This window comes from Triticum dicoccoides, chromosome 4A (genome assembly GCF_002162155.2).
Source record: "Triticum dicoccoides isolate Atlit2015 ecotype Zavitan chromosome 4A, WEW_v2.0, whole genome shotgun sequence".
Taxonomy (NCBI): Eukaryota; Viridiplantae; Streptophyta; class Magnoliopsida; order Poales; family Poaceae; genus Triticum; species Triticum dicoccoides.
The window spans coordinates 604,045,945-604,068,010 of NC_041386.1; the positions used below are offsets into that span (position 1 = coordinate 604,045,945).

Genomic DNA, 22,066 nt, shown 5'->3' on the forward strand with positions numbered 1-22,066 from the left:
ATGTTGTATACCAGATCTATTGTATACCCTGCACTGATTTGGCAAGGGAGTACAATAGTGATCTAGGAGTAGATCACTGGACATCTGTCAGAATTATCCTTAGTGAAATAAGGATATGTTTCTCGATTATGGACGTGATAAAAAGGTTCGTCGTAAAGGGTTACGCCGATGCAAGTTTTGACACTAATCTAGATGACTCTAAGTCTCGGTCTAGATACATATTGAAAGTGGGAGCAATTAGCTAGAGTAGCTCCATGCAGAGCATTGTTGACATAGAAATTAGCAAAATACATGTGGATCTGAATGTGGCAGACCCGTTGACTAAGATTCTCTCACAAGCAAAACATGATCACACCTTAGTACTCTTTGGGTGTTAATCACATAGCGATGTGAACTAGATTACTGAATCTAGTAAACCCTTTGGGTGTTAGTCACATGGAGATGTGAACCAATCACATAAAGATGTGAACTATTGGTGTTAATCACATAGCGATGTGAACTAGATTATTGACTCTAGTGCAAGTGGGAGACTGAAGGAAATATGCCCTAGAGGCAATAATAAAGTTATTATTTATTTCCTTATTTCATGATAAATGTTTATTATTCATGCTAGAATTGTATTAACCGGAAACATAATACATGTGTGAATACATAGACAAACAGACTGTCACTAGTATGCCTCTACTTGACTAGCTCGTTAATCAAAGATGGTTATGTTCCTAACCATGGACAAAGAGTTGTTATTTGATTAACGGGATCACATCATTAGTTGAATGATCTGATTGACATGACCCATTCCATTAGCTTAGCACCCGATCGTTTAGTATGTTGCTATTGCTTTCTTCATGACTTATACATGTTCCTATGACTATGAGATTATGCAACTCCCATTTGCCGGAGGAACACTTTGTGTGCTACCAAACGTCACAACGTAATTGGGTGATTATAAAGGAGCTCTACAGGTGTCTCCAATGGTAGATGTTGGGTTGGCGTATTTCGAGATTAGGATTTGTCACTCCGATTGTCGGAGAGGTATCTCTGGGCCCTCTCGGTAATGCACATCATATAAGCCTTGCAAGCATTGCAACTAATGAGTTAGTTGCGGGATGATGTATTACGGAATGAGTAAAGAGACTTGCCACTAACGAGATTGAACTAGGTATTGGATACCGACGATCGAATCTCGGGCAAGTAAACATACCGATGACAAAGGGAACAACGTATGTTGTTATGCGGTCTGACCGATAAAGATCTTCGTAGAATATGTAGGAGCCAATATGGGCATCCAGGTCCCGCTATTGGTTATTGACCGGAGATGTGTCTCGGTCATGTCTACATTGTTCTTGAACCGTAGGGTCCGCACGCTTAACGTTACGATGACAGTTATTATGAGTTTATGCATTTTGATGTACCGAAGGTTGTTCGGAGTCCCAGATGTGATCACGGACATGACGAGGAGTCTCGAAATGGTCGAGACATAAAGATTGATATATTGGAAGCCTATGTTTGGACATCGGAAGTGTTCCGGGTGAAATCGGGATTTTACCGGATTACCGGGAGGTTACCGGAACCCCCCGGGAACCATATGGGCCTTATTGGGCTTTAGTGGAAAGGTGAAAGGGGCTGCCCATGATGGGCTGTATGCCTCCCCCCTCCCCTAGTCCTATTAGGACTAGGAGAGGTGGCCGGCCACCTCTCTCTCTCTCTTTCCCCCTTGGGAATCCTATTTGGAATAGGATTGGGGGGGTAGTCCTACTCCCGGTAGGAGTAGGACTCCTCCTGCGCCTCCATAGGGCTGGCCGCACCCCTCCCCCTTGGCTCCTTTATATACGGAGGCAGGGGGCACCTCTAGACACACAAGTTGATCATTGAGATCGTTCCTTAGCCGTGTGCGGTGCCCCCTGCCACCATAATCCACCTCGATCATATCGTTGTAGTGCTTAGGCGAAGCCCTGCATCGGTAGAACATCAAGATCGTCACCACACCGTCGTGCTGACGGAACTCTTCCCCGACACTTTGCTGGATCGGAGTCCGGGGATCGTTATCGAGCTGTACGTGTGCTAAGAACTCGGAGGTGCCAGAGTAACGGTGCTTGGATCAGTTCGATCGGGAAGACGTACGACTACTTCCTCTACATTGTGAACGCTTCCGCAGTTGGTCTGCGTTGGTACGTAGACAACACTCTCCCCTCTCGTTGCTCTGCATCACCATGATCTTGCGTGTGCGTAGGAATTTTTTTGAAATTACTACGTTCCCCAACACCGATGCACTAGGTATGACACCTAGATTGGATATGAACTCCTTCATCCAGACTCCTTCATTTGCTGCTTCCGAAGCAGCTATGTACTCTGCTTCACATGTAGATCCCACCATGACGCTTTGTTTTGAACTGCACCAACTGACAGCTCCACTGTTTAATGTAAACACGTATCCGGTTTGCGATTTAGAATCGTCCGGATCAGTGTCAAAGCTTGCATCAATGTAACCGTTTACAACGAGAAACATATCCTTAGTCCTTTTCAGGTATTTCAGGATGTTCTTGACCGCTGTCCAGTGATCCACTCCTGGATTACTTTGGTACCTCCCTACTAATTTATAGCAAGGCACACATCAGGTCTGGTACACAGCATTGCATACATGATAGAGCCTATGGCTGAAGCATAGGGAACATCTTTCATTTTCTCTCTATCTTCTGCAGTGGTCGGGCATTGAGTCTGACTCAACTTCACACCTTGTAACACAGGCAAGAACCCTTTCTTTTCTTGATCCATTTTGAACTTCTTCAAAATCTTGTCAAGGTATGTGCTTTGTGAAAGTCCAATTAAGCGTCTTGATCTATCTCTATAGATCTTTATGCCTAATATGTAAGCAGCTTCACCGAGGTCTTTCATTGAAAAACTCTTATTCAAGTATCCCTTTATGCTATCCAGAAATTCTATATCATTTCCAATCAGTAATATGTCATCTACATATAATATCAGAAATTCTACACAGCTCCCACTCACTTTCTTGTAAATACAAGCTTCTCCGAAAGTCTGTATAAAAACCAAATGCTTTGATCACACTATCAAAGCATTTATTCCAACTCCGAGAGGCTTGCACCAGTCCATAAATGGATCACTGTAGCTTGCACACTTTGTTTGCTCCCGTTGGATTGACAAAACCTTCTGGTTGCATCATATACAACTCTTCTTCCAGAAATACATTCAGGAATGCAATTTTGACATCCATCTGCCAAATTTCATAATCATAAAATGCGGCAATTGCTAACATGATTCGGACAGACTTAAGCATTGCTACGGGTGAGAAGGTCTCATCGTAGTCAACCCCTTCAACTTGTCGAAAACCTTTTGCGACAAGTCAAGCTTTGTAGACAGTAATATTACCGTCAGCGTCAGTCTTCTTCTTGAAAATCCATTTATTCTCAATATCTTGCCGATCATCGGGTAAGTCAACCAAAGTCCATACTTTGTTCTCATACATGGATCCCATCTCAGATTTCATGGCTTCAAGCCATTTTGCGGAATCTGGGCTCACCATCGCTTCTTCATAGTTCGTAGGTTCATCATGATCTAGCAGCATGATTTCCAGAGCAGGATTACCGTACCACTCTGGTGTGGATCTTACTCTGGTTGATCTACGAGGTTCAGTAGTATCTTGTCCTGAAGTTTCATGATCATTATCATCAGCTTCCTTACTAATTGGTGTAGGTGTCGCAGACACAGTTTTCTGTGATGTACTACTTTCCAATAAGGGAGCAGGTACAGTTACTTCATCAAGTTCTACTTTCCTCCCACTCACATCTTTCGAGAGAAACTCCTTCTCCAGAAAGTTTCCGAATTTAGCAACAAAAGTCTTGCCTTCGGATCTGTGATAGAAGGTGTATCCAATAGTTTCCTTTGGATATCCTATGAAGACACATTTCTCCGATTTGGGTTCGAGCTTATCAGGTTGAAGTTTTTGGACATAAGTATCGCAGCCCCAAACTTTTAGAAACGACAACTTTGGTTTCTTGCCAAACTATAGTTCATAAGGTGTCGTCTCAACGGATTTTGATGGTGCCCTATTTAACGTGAATGCGGCCGTCTCTAAAGCATAACCCCAAAACGATAGCGGTAAATCAGTAAGAGACATCATAGATCGCACCATATCTAGTAAAGTGCGATTACGACGTTCGGACACACCATTACGTTGTGGTGTTCTGGGTGGCGTGAGTTGCGAAACTAATCCGCATTGCTTCAAATGTACACCAAACTCGTAACTCAAATATTCTCCTCCACAATCAGATCGTAGAAACTTTATTTTCTTGTTACGATGATTTTCAACTTTACTCTGAAATTCTTTGAACTTTTCAAATGTTTCAGACTTATGTTTCATTAAGTAGATATACCCATATCTGCTTAAGTCATCTGTGAAGGTGAGAAAATAACAATATCCGCCACGAGCCTCAATATTCATTGGACCACATACATCTGTATGTATGATTTCCAACAAATTTGTTGCTCTCTCCATTGTACCGGAGAACGGTGTTTTAGTCATCTTGCCCATGAGGCACGGTTCGCAAGTACCAAGTGATTCATAATCAAGTGGCTCCAAAAGTCCATCAGTATGGAGTTTCTTCATGCGCTTTACACCGATATGACCTAAACGGCAGTGCCACAAATAAGTTGCACCATCATTATCAACTCTGCATCTTTTGGCTTCAACATTATGAATATGTGTATCACTACTATCGAGATTCAATAAGAATAGACCACTCTTCAAGGGTGCATGACCATAAAAGATATTACTCATATAAATAGAACAACCATTATTCTCTGATTTAAATGAATAACCGTCTCACATTAAACAAGATCCAGATATAATGTTCATGCTCAACGCTGGCACCAAATAACAATTATTTAGGTCTAATACTAATCCCGAAGGTAGATGTAGAGGTAGCGTGTCGACCGCGATCACATCGACTTTGGAACCGTTTCCCACGCGCATCGTCACCTCGTCCTTAGCCAATCTTCGCTTAATCCGTAGTCCCTGTTTCGAGTTGCAAATATTAGCAACAGAACCAGTATCAAATACCCAGGTGCTACTGCGAGCATTAGTAAGGTACACATCAATAACATGTATATCACATATACCTTTGTTCACCTTGCCATCCTTCTTATCCGCCAAATACTTGGGGCAGTTCCGCTTCCAGTGACCAGTCTGCTTGCAGTAGAAGCACTCAGTTTCAGGCTTAGGTCCAGACTTGGGTTTCTTCTCTTGAGCAGCAACTTGCTTGCCGTTTTTCTTGAAGTTTCCCTTCTTCTTCCCTTTGCCCTTTTTCTTGAAACTAGTGGTCTTGTTGACCATCAACACTTGATGCTCCTTTTTGATTTCTACCTCCACAGCTTTCAGCATTGCGAAGAGCTCGGGAATAGTCTTGTTCATCCCTTGCATATTATAGTTCATCACGAAGCTCTTGTAGCTTGGTGGCAGTGATTGGAGAATTCTATCAATGACGCAATCATCTGGAAGATTAACTCCCATCTGAATCAAGTGATTATTATACCCAGACATTTTGAGTATATGCTCACTGATAGAACTTATTGGAGACTTCATATCTCTCAATTCGGGCATTTCTTGAAATATTAACTTCAACTCCTGGAACATCTCATATGCTCCATGACGTTCAAAACGTCGTTGAAGTCCCGATTCTAAGCCGTAAAGCATGGCACACTGAATTATCGAGTAGTCATCAGCTTTGCTCTGCCAGACGTTCATAACATCTGGTGTTGCTCCAGCAGCAGGCCTGGCACCCAGCGGTGCTTCCAGGACGTAATTCTTTTGTGCAGCAATGAGGATAATCCTCAAGTTACGGACCCAGTCCGTGTAATTGCTACCATCATCTTTCAACTTTGCTTTCTCAAGGAATGCATTAAAATTCAACGGAACAACACCACGGGCCATCTATCTACAATCAAATATACATAAGCAAGATACTACCAGATACTAAGTTCATGATAAATTTAAGTTCAATTAATCAAATTACTTAAGAACTCCCACTTAGACAGACATCCCTCTAATCCTCTAAGTGATCATGTGATCCAACTCAACTAAACCATGTCCGATCATCACGTGAGATGGAGTAGTTTCATTGGTGAACAGCACTATGTTGATCATATCTACTATATGATTCATGCTCGACCTTTCGGTCTCCGTGTTCCGAGGCCATATCTGTATATGCTTGGCTCGTCAAGTATAACCTGAGTATTCCGCGTGTGCAACTGTTTTGCACCCGTTGTATTTGAACGTAGAGCCTATCACACTCGATCATCACGTGGTGTCTCAGCACGAAGAACTTTCGCAACGGTGCATACTCAGGGAGAACACTTATTGAAAATTTTAGTGAGAGATCATCTTATAATGCTACCGTCAATCAAAGCAAGATAAGATGCATAAAAGATAAACATCACATGCAATCAATATAAGTGATATGATATGGCCATCATCATCTTGTGCATGTGATCTCCATCTCCGAAGCACCGTCATGATCACCATCATCACCGGCGCGACACCTTGATCTCCATCGTAGCATCGTTGTCGTCTCGCCAATCTTATGCTTCCACGACTATCGCTACCGTTAGTGATAAAGTAAAGCATTACTGCGCGATTGCATTGCATACAATAAAGCGACAACCATATGGCTCCTGCCAATTGCCGATAACTCGGTTACAAAACATGATCATCTCATACAATAAAGTCAGCATCATGTCTTGACCATATCACATCACAACATACCCTGCAAAAACAAGTTAGACGTCCTCTACTTTGTTGTTGCAAGTTTTACGTGGCTGCTACGGGCTTAAGCAAGAACCAATCTTACCTACGCATCAAAACCACAACGATAGTTTGTCAAGTTGGTGCTGTGTTAACCTTCGCAAGGACCGGGCGTAGCCACACTCTGTTCAACTAAAGTTGGAGAAACTGTCACCCGCAAGCCACCTATGTGAAAAGCACGTCGGGAGAACCGGTCTCGCGTAAGCGTACGCGTAATGTCGGTCCGGGCCGCTTCGTCCAACAATACCGCCGAACCAAAGTATGACATGTTGGTAAGCAGTATGACTTATATCGCCCACAACTCACTTGTGTTCTACTCGTGCATACAACATCAACACATAAAACCTAGGCTCGGATGCCACTGTTGGGGAACATAGTAATTTCAAAAAAATTCCTACGCACACGCAAGATCATGGTGATGCATATCAACGAGAGGGGAGAGTGTGATCTACGTACCCTTGTAGATCGACAACGGAAGCGTTTGGTTGATGTAGTCGTACGTCTCCACGGCCCGACTAATCAAGCACCGAAACTACGGCACCTCCGAGTTTTAGCACACGTTCAGCTCGATGACGATCCCCGGACTCTGATCCAGCAAAGTGTCGGGGAAGAGTTCCGTCAGCACGACGGCGTGGTGACGATCTTGATGTACTACTGTCGCAGGGCTTCGCCTAAGCACCACTACAATATTATCGAGGATTATGGTGGCAGGGGGCGCCGCACACGGCTAAGAATATGATCACGTGGATCAACTTGTGTGTTTCTGGGGTGCCCCTGCCTCCGTATATAAAGGTTCAAGAGAGGAGGAGGCCGGCCGGCCCCTATGGCGCGCCAAGGAGGAGTCCTCCTCCTAGTAGGAGTCCTACTCCTACTAGGACGGGGAAAGAAGTGGGGAGGGAGAAGGAAAGGGGGGCGCCGCCCCCCCTCTCCTAGTCCAATTCGGACCAGGGGGGAGGAGGCGCGCGGTCCACCTTTGGCTGCCCCCCTCTCTCTCCACTAAGGCCCATATGGCCCATTACTTCTCCCGGGGGGTTCCAGTAACCCTCCGGTTTTCCGGTTTTCTCCGAAATCACCCGGAACACTTCCGGTGTCCGAATATAACCGTCCAATATATCAATCTTTATGTCTCGACCATTTCGAGACTCCTCATCATGTCCGTGATCACATCCGGGACTCCGAACAACCTTCGGTACATCAAAACATATAAACTCATAATATAACTGTCATTGAAACCTTAAGCGTGCGGACCCTACGGGTTCGAGAACAATGTAGACATGACCGAGACATGTCTCCGGTCAATAACCAATAGCGGGACCTGGATGCTCATATTGGCTACATATTCTACGAAGATCTTTATCGGTCAGAACGCATAACAACATATGTTGTTCCCTTTGTCATCGGTATGTTAATTGCCCGAGATTCGATCGTCGGTATCCAATACCTAGTTCAATCTCGTTACCGGCAAGTCTCTTTACTCGTTCTGTAATACATCATCTCGCAACTAACTTATTAGTTGCATTGCTTGCAAGGCTTAAGTGATGTGCATTACCGAGAGGGCCCAGAGATACCTCTCCGACGATCGGAGTGACAAATCCTAATCTCGAAATACGTCAACCCAACATGTACCTTTGGAGACACCTGTAGAGTACCTTTATAATCACCCAGTTACGTTGTGACGTTTGGTAGCACACAAAGTGTTCCTCCGGCACACGGGAGTTACATACTCTCATAGTCATAGGAACATGTATAAGTCATGAAGAAAGCAATAGCAACATACTAAACGATCGGATGCTAAGCTAATGGAATGGGTCATGTCAATCAGATTATTCAACTAATGATGTGATCCCGTTAATCAAATGACAACTCTTTGTCAATGGTTAGGAAACATAACCATCTTTGATTAACGAGCTAGTCAAGTAGAGGCATACTAGTGACACTCTGTTTGTCTATGTATTCACACATGTATTATGTTTCCGGTTAATACAATTCTAGCATGAATAATAAACTTTTATCATGATATAAGGAAATAAATAATAACTTTATTATTTCCTCTAGGGCATATTTCCTTCAGGAGTGGTGGCACGGTTTTTTTTCTTCTGTAATATTTTGTAAAGAGAATAAAATGCAGGTGGTGGTGGGAGGTGGGACGGAAAAAACCCGGACGAAAGTGGTGGGACAAAAAAAACCGTGCCGTGGACGCAATCCTACCAACTGCTTCTTTAGGAGTAGAGATAAAAGCAAGGCTGCACACACCTAGGTTCGGCGCTCTTAATTAAATTTAACAAGCAGCAAAGAATTGAATGTCAAAATTCATCAAAGTTACTTAATCTGTTGTCAGCGATGACTTGTTGCACATACCAGAGGTCTAATATTCTTTCATTCTCTTCTCTTTTCTTTCGGAGTAATATGCAAAATTAGCTAGATCCATGCCCAGTCTACACTAAAAGAGCATAAGAACTTATTTCTGGGATTATAGGCTAAACAGAAGTATGGCAAGCTACGCAGATAACAAGGCAACTCGAAACTATCTTTTCAAGCAAATGTAAACAGTATCAGACACACATAAATCATACCACAGTATCATACTTCAGACGTAAACCGAACAAACAAAATTCATATCAGAGTATTTAGACATAAGTTGTTTACATCAGCCAACATTATATCCAACGGAACTTGAGGAAATTATGTTCTTAAATACAGAGAAGGTTTACCTCACTGAGTGGATCTTTTATATCATCACACTCGACGCTGCTTTCCTGCAGAGTGCAGACATGCAAGTTAATTACTATGCATAAGAAGTCCAGCAGGTGTATTAGGACCACCGTATACTTACATAGTTATGAAAAATAACCATGTCAACATCATCGGGGACGTCAACTAACAGGCGTCTGATCCAATACTACCGGGATATAACAACTCATTGCTGTCTAGATGCATTATCCAATCCATGCCAGATTCCTACCATGAAGAAAAATGCTTTTTGTTTATGATAAATACAATACACTAAACGAACACTATTAATAATTGTTGGTGATAAGCCTAAAACAAACATACATACCCGGGCCATCACAATGGTCATCTCCATGTTGAGTGATTGCTTCAAAAACAGTTCGTGGTTGCAAGGCTTGTAGAAGAATCCAGCGAGCCAGGTTTCGTTACAGATTCGGCTGCAGGTGAAACATATACATCATCAGAATGGGCATCGAAATGAATTTGTGTATAGCCCGACGAGGCACGCGGGCGGCGAAGATTGTTTCGGACCACCTGGCCTGCTGCTCCTCAAGCTCCTTGCTCCTGTACACCACCTTCACCCCCCTAAAGAAGAAGAAGAGAAACAGAATCAGAGATTGAGAACAAGCAGAGTGAAATTGGTACTACTGGATTCTTGGAAATCTCAAGCGAGGAACGCACGGGGATGGACTCGAGGACGCCGGCGGCGCTGGGCTTGGCGGCCTTGCCCTCGATGAAGAGCAAAAAGTGTGCGACGCCGATGACCTTGTGGTAGAAGAGCCACGGCAGGATCTAGTCCAGGCCTGTGGAGGTGCTCGTTTGCATGCACACCTGGCAAGCAAGCAAAAGATCAGTAGGTCGGACACATCGGCCGGCGACCAGCGAGGAAGAGGGCGGAGGTGAGATTGGAAAGGTAGTACTTTGGGGTGGTGGGTGTCCGGCGCGTCGAAGTGGAAGGACCAGCCGCGGAGTTAGGGGAAGGCGGGGGCGGCGAGTACCTCGACGCAGGAGGCGGCGGAGGAGTGGAGGGACTGCAGCCTCGACGGGGCCGGCACGGCCAGGCGAGGGGAGCTGGCGTCGTCCACGCCTCCGCCACGCCACTAGAGCACGAACGCGAGGAGGGCGAGCGCGAGCGGTTAGGCGGTGAGGAGGAGCAGCAGGTGGCGCCACGCCGCGCCGCCGCCGACGCGGTGGAGTACGGCGACCGGAGATCGGGCCGAGGGCGACGCCAGAGAAGAGCACAACCCTAGAGCAGCGACGGCGAACGTCAGGATTCGGCGACCAATTGTCCCGCCCTAGTTTTTTTTCGTGGGTTTATTTTTGTAGATTTTTTTCTAAGCGTTTTTTTCTCGATCGGCCGTGTGGGAGGAGGGAATCGGCGCTGGAACCAGGGCGGGATCGCTGTTATGTACGAGGTGGAACTGAGGACGAAAATAAACCAGGATTGATGAACGAAAAAAAACCGGGAAGCGAGACTACCGACTGCTCCATTAAGAATAGAGATTAAGGCCAGGAAATTGTCTAAGGCACCGAAACAGCATCGTGTTAGAGGGTGGGACTGATTAGATGGTGAACCTCATCATCAGGAGGCTCGCCTCTGGGCCGCTGACGATGAAACAACCAATGCAACATAAAAAATAAAATAAAATAGCAAGGCCAACCATCAATAATGCTATGCTCGAATTAATGTATGTCTAGTTACACATATGGATTTATCTCTACCTCCATTCCTAAACCTTGTGTTCGATTAGCTCAAAAAAAATTGATGGAAATTTCAGCACAAACAATGGATAACCATCAGTGGATGCCACCTGCTTGAAATTCTCCTTCCTTGCACAGAAGTCAAGGCATTTTTTCTTCAACTCCGCGCAGCCATACGTGTCAGCATAAACGAGGATACTCACAACAGTATGTATCGACATGTTGTCCCACAACTTTCGTACGCACATGAGCTTCAGACGGTCTAGCGCATACCGATCTGCAGCAGCAAGTAGATCCTGCAACATCTCAATGGACGATGAGTGGCCGACATGCTCGTTGTCCTCGGGCCAGGCATCTGTGTACATGAACCGAAGCATGGCACCCAATATCGCAGGTGTGATCTCGTGCAACACGATGGGCGCTGACGAGGTCGTGGTAGCCTCCATCATGGATCCAAAGAGCATAGCCTTGAAGACCGGCGAGCGGGCGGCGAGCACCAACCGGTGTGCCCGGAATGTCTCACCGTCGACGGCCAATGACACGTCTGTCGTCATCATCATCCCATCGTCGGTCCTATTGCCATCTTCTAGCAAGCGGCCGAGATGGTCTCCGAGGTCCGAGGCCGGAACTGGATCAGGGCCTAGCTCATTTACGACCACGATGGAGCACAGGAATGTGGCGTATCCATCGACGACATATGTCTCTGGAGCAGGACGTTCAAAGAACTAGGGATATCCAGTCTCGTCAGCACGAAAGAAGTAGTTGCGTCGACTAATACGATTTTGATTATGTTCTTTGACGTGCGACCTGTTTGTGATCTTGGGAGATGGTCTGCCGTGCATAAAAGAAAAATGCTACTCCTCAGATTCAAACTCACGACCTACAGGTTACCCGTGCGGTTGGCTATCCAGCACACAGAGTCGGATTTGACAACACAGTAAGATATATAAGCTTTATATACTTTAGGCTGAATAATATAAATTAAGAACTTTAATCCCATAAGCAAAATATAACAAGTTAAATACCCAGGCATACCACCCCAACACAAGACGTCTCTTGTTTAAAAAGTATAATTACACTATGCATAATTCAAAAGGTTCATGTCATTTTAAATAGAATTAATGTGTTATTTTAAAACATATTCATACAATTTAAAATACTAATGAATTATAAAATATGCTTATATGATTTGAATAGTACACATCAGAATCTGCAATCCGATGGCACACTAGGCTCCTATTTATTTTTCATACATATTTTATATTTAATTTTAGTTACAAAATATGTAAAAAAATAGAAAACACATAAAATTTATTAAACACCTGAACTCTTTTAAACAACCTAAAATTTCCTTAAACCACGATCACTTTTATATACTACATGAATATGATATTGAAATCAGGAAACAATTAACATATATATGAATTTATTTAAATATAAAAAATTCTAGAAGTAATTTACTATTTTCTTAAAATGTGAACATGTTTTAAATCACAGTTTTTTTAAAATTCATAAGTTAATTATATGGTTGTTAAATTTAGTACGGGGACATGTTTTGATGTTATATGAACTTCTATAATGTAATTTATTTTCTTTGTATGTTATTATTTATAACACGTCATTATAATTTACAAAAATTTAAAATGCAAAAAACTAAAACGTTGCAATTGTCCACACTGACTACAATTCAGTTTAGCCACACGATCGTTTTGTGTTATAGTCACAAAATTTAATTATATGGATTTTTGTTAAATTAGTACCTGGATATGTTTCGATGTTATATGAACATTTTTAATGTAGTTTATTTTATTTATATGTATATTATTTATAACGCATGATTATAGTTTACATATTTTTTACAAAATTTAAAAATGTGAAAAATTAAAATGTTGAAAATGGTTCGCCGAATGCAATTCAGTTTAGTCACACGATCGCGGTGTGTTATATTCATAAATTGTAATTTACATCAAAATAAGTTGCCTTGTCGGTTGTGGTGCAATGCCCGGGCACTTATTTACCTGATGAGGTTCCTGGTTTGAATGACCGATCATGCACTGATTTTTGGGACTAAAAAATGAACTGATTTTTTCCGCAAAATAATGCACTGATTTTTGGGATTAAAATTGTTCACGAACTCTGCAGGTCACATGTTCAAACCTCTGGCGAACCATTTTATTTTCTGTACTTTTTTCTGAGATTTTTTTTTTGAACTGTCACCGGGGTCCCTCCACTTGAATTTAATTGCCAAGTCACCACCAAGGGGGGGGGGTCCTCATTTTTACAAACAGCAACGCACACTTAAGGGGGAAAACTAACAGAGCCCAGACTAGATCACCGCATCAACGCACGCACCCATGCATCAATATCCTTGCGATCCTGTGGACGTAGCCGCTCCCGCCAAAGAACAGCATCCTCGCGACAGCAGCTTAGTACCCGATCTAGGGACGGCACCATAGCTTGGAAGACCACACCGTTCCGATGCTTCCATAGGTGCCAGCAGCAAAGGAGGACGAAGGTGTCAAGACAGGCATCTCCAACTGCTGCTCTCACATCCAGGGCGAAGAGCCGCTCCACCGATGTGTCCGCCGTGATCACCACACACCCCACGGCGCGCCAGAACTCGCGTGCGAACGGGCAGCCAAACATCAGGTGGTCCGCAGTTTCCAGCTCCGCCGAGCAGACGGGGCAGCTGGCCCCCGTGCGATCAACAATGGTTTTTCGAAGGAGGGCATCTCGAGTGTTGATTCGACGATGGACTAGCAGCCAACAGAAGAATTTCACCCGCGACGGCGCGCGCGTCCCCCAGACGAAGGCAGCATGAGGCGAGAGACGCCCGCCGTAGCGCAGAAGGGCGTAAGCACGGCTCGTAACAAGCCCTCCGGACCGCGGGTGCCCACAGAGCGGCAGCATCCTCTCGTCTACGCCCGGCGTCGCAGGTGCATCAGGAAGGATGGCGAGGAGGGCCGCACGCTCCCGAGCACCAGCCCGGGTGTGTCATGGGACCAAGACGCGGTCGAGCCCGCCGCCCCAGACGTGGGACACGGTGGCCTCGGCGCACGTGGTGTGCGAGTATAGTGCGGGGAAGGCCACACTTAGGGGGCCGCAAGGCAGCCACCAGTCGAGCCAGAAGGAGGTTCTTCGCCCATCTTGCACACGCACACGGGACATGGCACGGTAGAGCGGCAGCATGCCGCGCAGAGAACGCCCATGCTCCCCGGCATGGCGACATCTACCGGGGTGGAGAAGGGAGCGCCCGTTCAGCTCCGCCCAAACCCACGACGCCCACCTCGACTCCGACGAGTGTAGACGATGGAGCATCTTGAGCAGCAGGCACTTGTTCTAGGTGGCAAGGTCTCGCACCCCGACCCCCCCCCCTCGCACTTCGCCCTGCAGACTTGGCTCCAAGAAATCAGGCATTGGGCTCCCGTGGCACGGTCGGCCGCATTCCAAAGGAATGCGCGGCGAAGCGCATCCATGGTTTTAACAACGGCCGGCGGAAGGACGATAGCGGCCATGGCGTACGCTGGAAGCGAGTCCAGCACGCATTGATCAGGACCAGGCGCCCTGCGGGGGAGAGAAGGCGCGCCCGCCACCCAGCCAGGTAGGCATCGACCTTTGCGATCATCGGCGCGAAGTCGGCCGCCGACAGCTTGTCCCACGACAGCGGCATGCCCAGGTAGGGTTGCGGGAACCCCTATACAGAGCAGGAGAGGGCCCCCGCGCCCCAGCCACCACCTCATCCGCAACGTGAATCGGCACCAAGGTGCTCTTGCCGTAGTTGATGCCCAGCCCAGTGGCCGCGGCGAAGTCGTCCAAGATGTGCCGTAGCCGCGCCGCCGCCTTCACAGACGCGCGGATGATGATAAGGGTGTCGTCGGTGTATTGGAGCACGATCGGAGGTTCACCGTCCACCACCGGGTGTTTGAGCAGGGGGTCGCGCCGCACCATCCGTTGCAGGACGTCCGCCACCAAGAGGTAGAGGTAGGGCGACATCGGGTCTCCTTGGTGAAGCCCACACCTGACCGGGAACCACGCCCCCGGCTCTCCGTTGAGCAGCACAGCAGAGCGTGATGAACGGAGGATAGCATCCACCCACGCGCACCACTTCACAGGGAAGCCGCGCACCTCCATGACTCGACGAAGGCACGCCCAGTTAACCGAGTCAAAAGCTTTAGCGAAATCCAGCTTGAGGACGAGAGAGGGGGCTTTCCTCGCGCGGTAGCACTACACCACTTCGGTCGCATAGACGAAGTTCTCGGAGATGCTTCGCCCTGAAATGAATCTGAACTGATCGACGTCGATCACATCCCCAATCTGCCGCTGCAGCCGGGTGGTGAGCGCCCGGCATAGGATCTTGACATCGCAGTTCTGCAGGGAGACGGGGCGGAATGAACTTGGAGTTGGAGTCGTCCCACTCCCCTTTGGTAGGAGAGCAAAGTACGCCCGATTGATTGGTTCCAAGTCCACCGAGCCGTCACAGAAGGCGTCGAAGAGCTGCTGCAGATCGCCTGACACCGCCTCCCACGCTGCTTGGTAGAAGGCAAGGCCCAGGCCATCTGGGCCGGGGGCACTCGAGCGGTCGAGGAGCCCCGCCGCCTCCTTGATCTCGGCCGAAGAGAAGCGGCTCACAGGGGCTCCACCGTCGATGCCTCGGACGCCCTGGTACAGCGTCTCTAGATCGAAGCGCCATTCAGGGAGGCAGCAGCGCCCGAGAAGGTTGGCAAAGAAGCCCCGCAGTGCGGCCACTTTACCCTGGTGATCAACCACCTCCAGCCCATCGACATCGAGCGCGCGGATCCAGTTTCCACGACGGTGCAGGGAGGCACTGGCGTGGAAGAATTTGGTATTCTCGTCGCCTTCTCGGACCGCACGGCACTTCCCACGCTGTTTCCAGTGCGTGCTCTGCCTCTTGATGAACGCGGCAAGGCAGCGATGAGCATCCTGCCTCAGCAGTGTTTCATCTGTAGACAGACATCTAAACTCTTCCAAGAAATCAAGGAGGTCAACCACAAACTTGCAATCATTATCAAAGGTGGGGATGAATTTGTGTTGCCGTTTCCAAACCTTGGTCGCAGACCGGAACTTCTTCTTACGAGCCGCGAGCCGTCCTGCCACGCAACGCTCGCCTACCGCGCCTGTCCATGATGGGATGGTAGTGGGAAGGAAACGAGGGTTGAGCAGCCAAGAGTTCTCGAAGAAGAAGCGAGCTGGTTTGGTAATACGGGTAGACGCGGTGACAACAAGGGGGACATGATCAGAGGTAGGCCGGGGACGCGAGGAGAGAGCCGAGTCCGGAAAGGATGCCCCCCATTCATTGTCGAAGAGAAGGCCCTGTCGAGCCGGGCTAGAGTCGGCGGATCTCTGCGGTTCGTACAGGTGAAACGGCGATCCGTCAAGGCAAGCTCATGCAAGGCCAGGGAGTTGATGAGAGAGTTGAAGATCACGGCCCTAGGCGCATCAAAGTTATGGTTATTCTTCTCGCGGGGAGCCCTAATCAGGTTGAAATCCCCAAGAACAATCCAGGGCCCGGAGACACCCGATGAGACCGCGGTCAGATCCTCGACAAACTCCATAGTGAGAGCATGATCAGAGGGCACGTAGACATTCGTGATAGTGAATGAGAGCGGGGTGGTAGTGGAAGAAAAGGATGTAGAAAGTGTGAATGCCGAAGCGGAGGAGGAGACTAGGGAGAACAGGCGCCCATCCCAAGCGGTGGTGATGCCCCCCCGACTCCCATCGGCATCCTTGGAGACAAACGACGCAAGGCGCCCGGGGAGGAACACGCAAGCTTTGCACGCAGGAACGGCAGCCAGTTTAGTCTCCTGAATGCATGCGAAGATGGGGTCAGCGGAAGCAATTAGGTTACGCACGACATCACACTTATCCGGGTCTCCCAGCCCTTGAACATTCCACGAAAGAACAGAGAGATCAACGAAGGAGGGATTATCCATTACACAAACAAACACACGCCCACCTCGGAATTACACACAACCACGAACGGACAACAGGAGGATAAGCTTAAGCGAGGGTAGGCGCATGCAGCGCGAGACGAAGAACAGAAGGAAGCAGACTAGGCATCGGCATCATTGGTCGCCGGAACAGCACAGATGGACGCGATGTAGCGCAGCTCAACCACCGCCTTCGCCGTCATGGGCTTGTGCACTCCATCGAGCATCTTGTCCTTCAAGACTTTGGACTTGAGACGAGGCGAGCACCCAGAGAGCGCGTCTCACAGAGCGCGCAGCTTGACCGCTTTCACCTCCATGCTGACTTACTCCGCCGGCTCGGAGCCAGCAACCCTAGCACTGCGGCGAGGCCCAGGCACTTTGCCGGCACCGCGCCCGTCCGACGCCTCCAGCTGCTGCTCAGTGACGTCCACGATGGTCACGCCGGACCCAGCACTCCCGACCGAGGAAGACACGGAGTGGAGTGGCGAGCCCGAGTGATGGAGCGTCGCCGAAGGAGGATAGAGAGGAGGCGAGCGCGTGCCTTCCAGCCGGAGAGGGCAATGCCGCAGCCAAGCTGGAAGGGGAGGTGCGCCGAGGACGCGCATCATGGAGTCGAGCTGACCGGCGTCTCCTCTGCGCCCCCCACCCCCATGGTGGAAGGGAGCGCGGGGCTGCGCCTCCCCTCTCCCCAGCGGCTGACCCGGCAGGACAGCACGGTTGTGGGCGAAAGGGGGGAGGCGGGTAGAAGAACGGGAGGTACTCCCCGTTGGCCGTGAAGGAGTCAGCGCGCGCCCAGGCCCGGACGGGGCGGACCGAGACGACACGAGCCCCCCAGCGACCTCCCAGAGGCCACACGTCACAAGGGACGTTGCGAGGGTTTTTGAGAAGGACAACCGCACGCACGGTGGCGAGCTCACTGCCCGCCAGGACAAGTGGGTCGATCTCAAGGACCTTCCCAAACCCAGAGAACATGACGGGGATGCCGCGCGGGTTGATGAACTCGGCGGGGAAGCCGGTGGCAGCGAGGACGGCGCACACGTCGAGGCGCGGCTCCACGCGATCGAAGAACTCCTCCGCGATCAGGTCAATGTGCGCGCCTTCGTGGGGGAACGGCTGCATGGCCAGGGCCTCGTCGCGGTCCGCCACAGACGCGAACCGGAGATACATGGCGCCCACCGACGATGGCACCACCTCCGGCAGCAGGTGACCGATGCGGTCCATGACCGCGCCTTGCACCGCGACGGTGGGGTTGATGAAGGCATTCGGGGGCTCGATGCTCACCACCGCGAGCTTCTGGGCCGCGGCGTAGTCCCCCTTCGGCATAAACACCTCGAGCACATCAAGGCGCTCGGAGTCGGCTGTGGCAGAGGGGATCGAGTTGCTCGAGGATAGGGAGGACGGCGAGTGCGAAGATTGGCGCGATCCACTGGACGACGAGCCCCGCTCCCGAAACGCAAGCAGCTCAGGGTGAGCATGCTGCATGGAGGGGGTCGCAAGGGCCATCACCGGCTCGGGATGGCCAATGTTAGGGGAGGCGGCCGGAGGAGAGGGCGGCGGAGAGCAAACGACCCCAGAGAGGAATACATCGCGGTTGCATGGCGGGGAAGGCGGGGCGACATGCCTCGCGAGAGTGGAAGCAGAAGCATGGCAGCTAGTGCCGCCGATCTCAAGACGACGCGGGGTTGGGAGGCCCCCGACGGGGGAGAGAGCGGCAATGCGAGCACGGGGCTACGGGGTGGATTGGCGTCGGGGAGGAGGAGGCGGCGGCGGTGTAGGGGGGCGGTTGGGAAGCGAGGTAGCACGGGGAAGGGACGCAGCAGTGCGACGCGGAGGGGCCATGGGGCAGCGAGGGGAGGCGGCGCGGTGCTCGGACAGCCGACACCGACGGCACCGAACGGGATCCATGTAGTCTTTCACGAAGTGGCGCGTGGAGAGGCAACGAAAGCAGCCGTCCAGCGAGAGGGGAGGGAGGGGCGTTCTAGGTTTAGGTTGAGGGGGAGGGGCAGGCGGGGAGAGAAGGGCAGCCAGGAACAGACTGCACCCCTCCCGGGGAGCCATGATGGCGGTGGGTGGCGTAGCGGGCCCCGGCGTCGCGCGAGTGTCAACCTCTGCACATTTAACGCCTGATAGGTCACCCCCCACCGACGCATTGTCGCGGACGGGAGAGCCCATGCAAGGCGGGTTTGGGGAGTAGGGGGGCGGCAGCATGTGGGGAGGATGGCTCCAGCGAATCAGAGGGCGAAACCTCACCCTGTGTCGGAGGTAGGGGGAGTAGGGGAGGGAGCGACGGGATGGGGGGACAGGGCAATTGATTGCCAGGCGCCGGCCACCTTTCCGGAGCGGAGTAAATGGACCATTAACGCTGGGTTGGTGGGAAACCCGTTCGCGCGCAGCACGCAGGGAGGCATGCAAGCCAAGGTTGATGGCGACCATGAGCCCAGGTCCGACCTCGACCAGGAACCTGGCAATGGCGGGGCTCGCCACGCGGACATGGAAGACCAGGCGAGAGGCACGTGTGACTACAAGACTTTCATGGGGGGCGCAGAAGAAGTACTCAAGTAACTGCGCTATCCCGGAGCGCGAGAAGCACCCGGCCGCGAACGGTGCGGAGACCCACAGAGCGCCGGGCTTTGAGAGGGAAGGAAAGGCGACGGGGTCGAAGGCGACGCCCGAGAGAAAGGTAGCTAGGACACAGGAATGGAATGAGATACCTGGACGAGGCATGGCGGTGAGGACGTCTTCACGACAGGCAGCAGCACTAGAGCACGCAGGGGTGCCCGGTCGGCGGCCAAGCAGCGGGGCAGGCGAGCGGTGGATGGGTGGTGGATGGTGGGTGGCGCCTGCAGGGGGCGAGGCGGGGAGGGCGGAGTGGTCGGAGGGGATTTGCCCGGCAGCGAGGCCGCAGGAGCGGTCGCCTGACAAGTCACCCGGCGAGTCGCCAGGCGAGTCGCGAGAGCTCCCATCCATCCCAACCTCTGTGTATACTATCACTTTTTTCTGAGATAAAAAATATATCAGGGGCTTTTCGCAAAATAAAAAGGCCACACGCCCAGCCCTACCATTTCAGCCACTGAAAGTGGGCTCCTCTTCATGCTGGAACGCTAAGTCAGAGCTGCAGGAGTATACAACATTGTATTTGCACGGTCAAGCCAAGTTCTTGAACCACTTATATGTACACCGCAAGTTTTGGCACTAAAATGACTATTTGTGTTAAGTTTTAGCACCAGTGATGTAATTGACTCTATCTATTACAGCGGATCGCTCGTGGAACGCGGGGTACCCCAGCTCGTCGGCGCCGAAGACGTAGCCGTCAGCCCAGCGGCTTATACCACTACACTCATTGTACTCACTGACGTGTGACGAATCTGTGATCTTGGGAGATGGTCTCCCGTCCCTGCCCAAGAAGAAGGGCTCGAATATGGCCTTGACGGATGAATGTGATGATGATGTGGTGGGATGCCTGAGGAAGATGGAGACGTATCCGTCGTACGGCCTTAACCCTCCGGGGTAGAGGTCGATCCTCCAGAGATGCCCACCCACGGAGACCACGTCGGAGCTGAGGGCCTTGCCGGCGGGAAACTCCGCCAACTGCTTGTAATCAACTCTCAGATGGACGAGAGCAGAATGAACATCGGACACCCTGGTTGTCTGCGTCCTCGTCGTCACTGCCGCGTGCCCTCCTCTGGTCCTCATCTTTCGTGCTTCGTGCATCGTGGTTACGCCAGCCCAAGTCAATCAATTCAGTCGAACGGACGTGTCAGGTGTATGTATATTATACTCGATGTATATAATGTCGTGGCTGAAGATTGCACCCCAGGCGTATATATAACTCGATGGAGCCAAGTCCAAACTGAAACCGTTCCACATTATTGCGCCAGAGCCGATCGATAATATGTCAAAGACGAACTAGGCCTACCTGGACACGGACACGGGCACAGCCGAACTAGATTTTTTTTTTACTAGCACTAGCGAAAGGATTGTTTTTTAGAGGAAATCCGCATTACAGAGGACCAAAGTCCAAAGACCAATATGTACTAGTGGATGATGCGCGCCTTGCTGCGCCGTTTTTCATAGATGGAGTGTATTTTCCATGCTTGTGTTGTATAGATATTTCACACTGCTTGTTTGTTTGTTGGTATATTTGGCGTGTTTCTTCATTTTCACTGAGCAACATATCAATATCTTGTCGGCGACGTCGGGGAGCCCACCGAGCTTGCCGTCGCTGCTGTCGCGCGAGTCCCTGCCTCCTCCACTGTTGCTCTTCAAAAACTTACTGATGAACATGGCCAGGTCCATCTCGCTCTCGTGGTGTCTCCCGAGCCCATCTCTGCCTCCACGTGTCCGCGGCCAAAGCTCGCCCACCGGCGACCCCCCGCCCTCGCGTGGTGACACCCTCGTTGAAGAAGGGGCCTCCTCCATTGCGCCCCACAGCGCCCGGCCATGGCAAGGAACCAAACTCCTTGGCCACCAGAATCATGCCTTGAGTCCCTCCCGCCGAGGAATCAGGCCGTGCGGCAGCTCGAACAAATTGATTCCCCGTCTAAACTCGAACGCAGAGGATACTGGAGCAAGCGATAGCGAGCGGTGCCGGCATAAATAAAGAAAGCAGAGGAGAGACCAGCCTTTAATTTTGCTTTTGAGGCGGCGTGTGAGGAAATCAGGGAAGGACGTTGCCGCTGTGTGATTTTCCTCCTACTTCCTCCGGTCCGGTTCTTTTTAGTCCGCATATAAGTTTTGTCCGAAGTTAAAGTATCTCTGCTTTCATCAAACTTATAAAAGAAGTATTAACATTCACAATACCAAATCAATATGGTATAATTAATTATGAAATATAGTTTCATAGTATATATATTTGATACTATAGATGTTG

At 49.8% G+C, this 22,066-nt stretch overlaps 1 protein-coding gene and 1 pseudogene across 1 annotated transcript; both read right to left on the minus strand.

The window, feature by feature from the left end:
- Positions 1 to 9,507: 9,507 nt before the first annotated feature.
- Positions 9,508 to 11,275, minus strand: LOC119283778 (annotated as a pseudogene).
- Positions 11,276 to 11,277: 2 nt separating this feature from the next.
- LOC119283779 (BTB/POZ and MATH domain-containing protein 1-like) lies at positions 11,278 to 14,158 on the minus strand. Its single transcript, XM_037563186.1, has 2 exons — positions 13,682 to 14,158; positions 11,278 to 11,973 (listed from the first exon to the last, which is right to left on the minus strand). The coding sequence occupies exons 1-2, from the start codon at positions 14,156 to 14,158 to the stop codon at positions 11,278 to 11,280; spliced, it is 1,173 nt and encodes a 390-aa protein (XP_037419083.1).
- Between the last annotated feature and the right edge of the window lie 7,908 nt (positions 14,159 to 22,066).

Coding starts and splice junctions, on each gene's coding strand:
- LOC119283779 (XM_037563186.1), bottom strand. CDS start 14,158: ATGCTGCCGCTCTGTGGGCACCCGCGGTCCGGAGGGCTTGTTACGAGC. Junction 11,974..13,681: donor TGGTGCCGTCCCTAGATCGG/GTACTAAGCTGC, acceptor GGATATCCCTAG/TTCTTTGAACGTCCTGCTCC.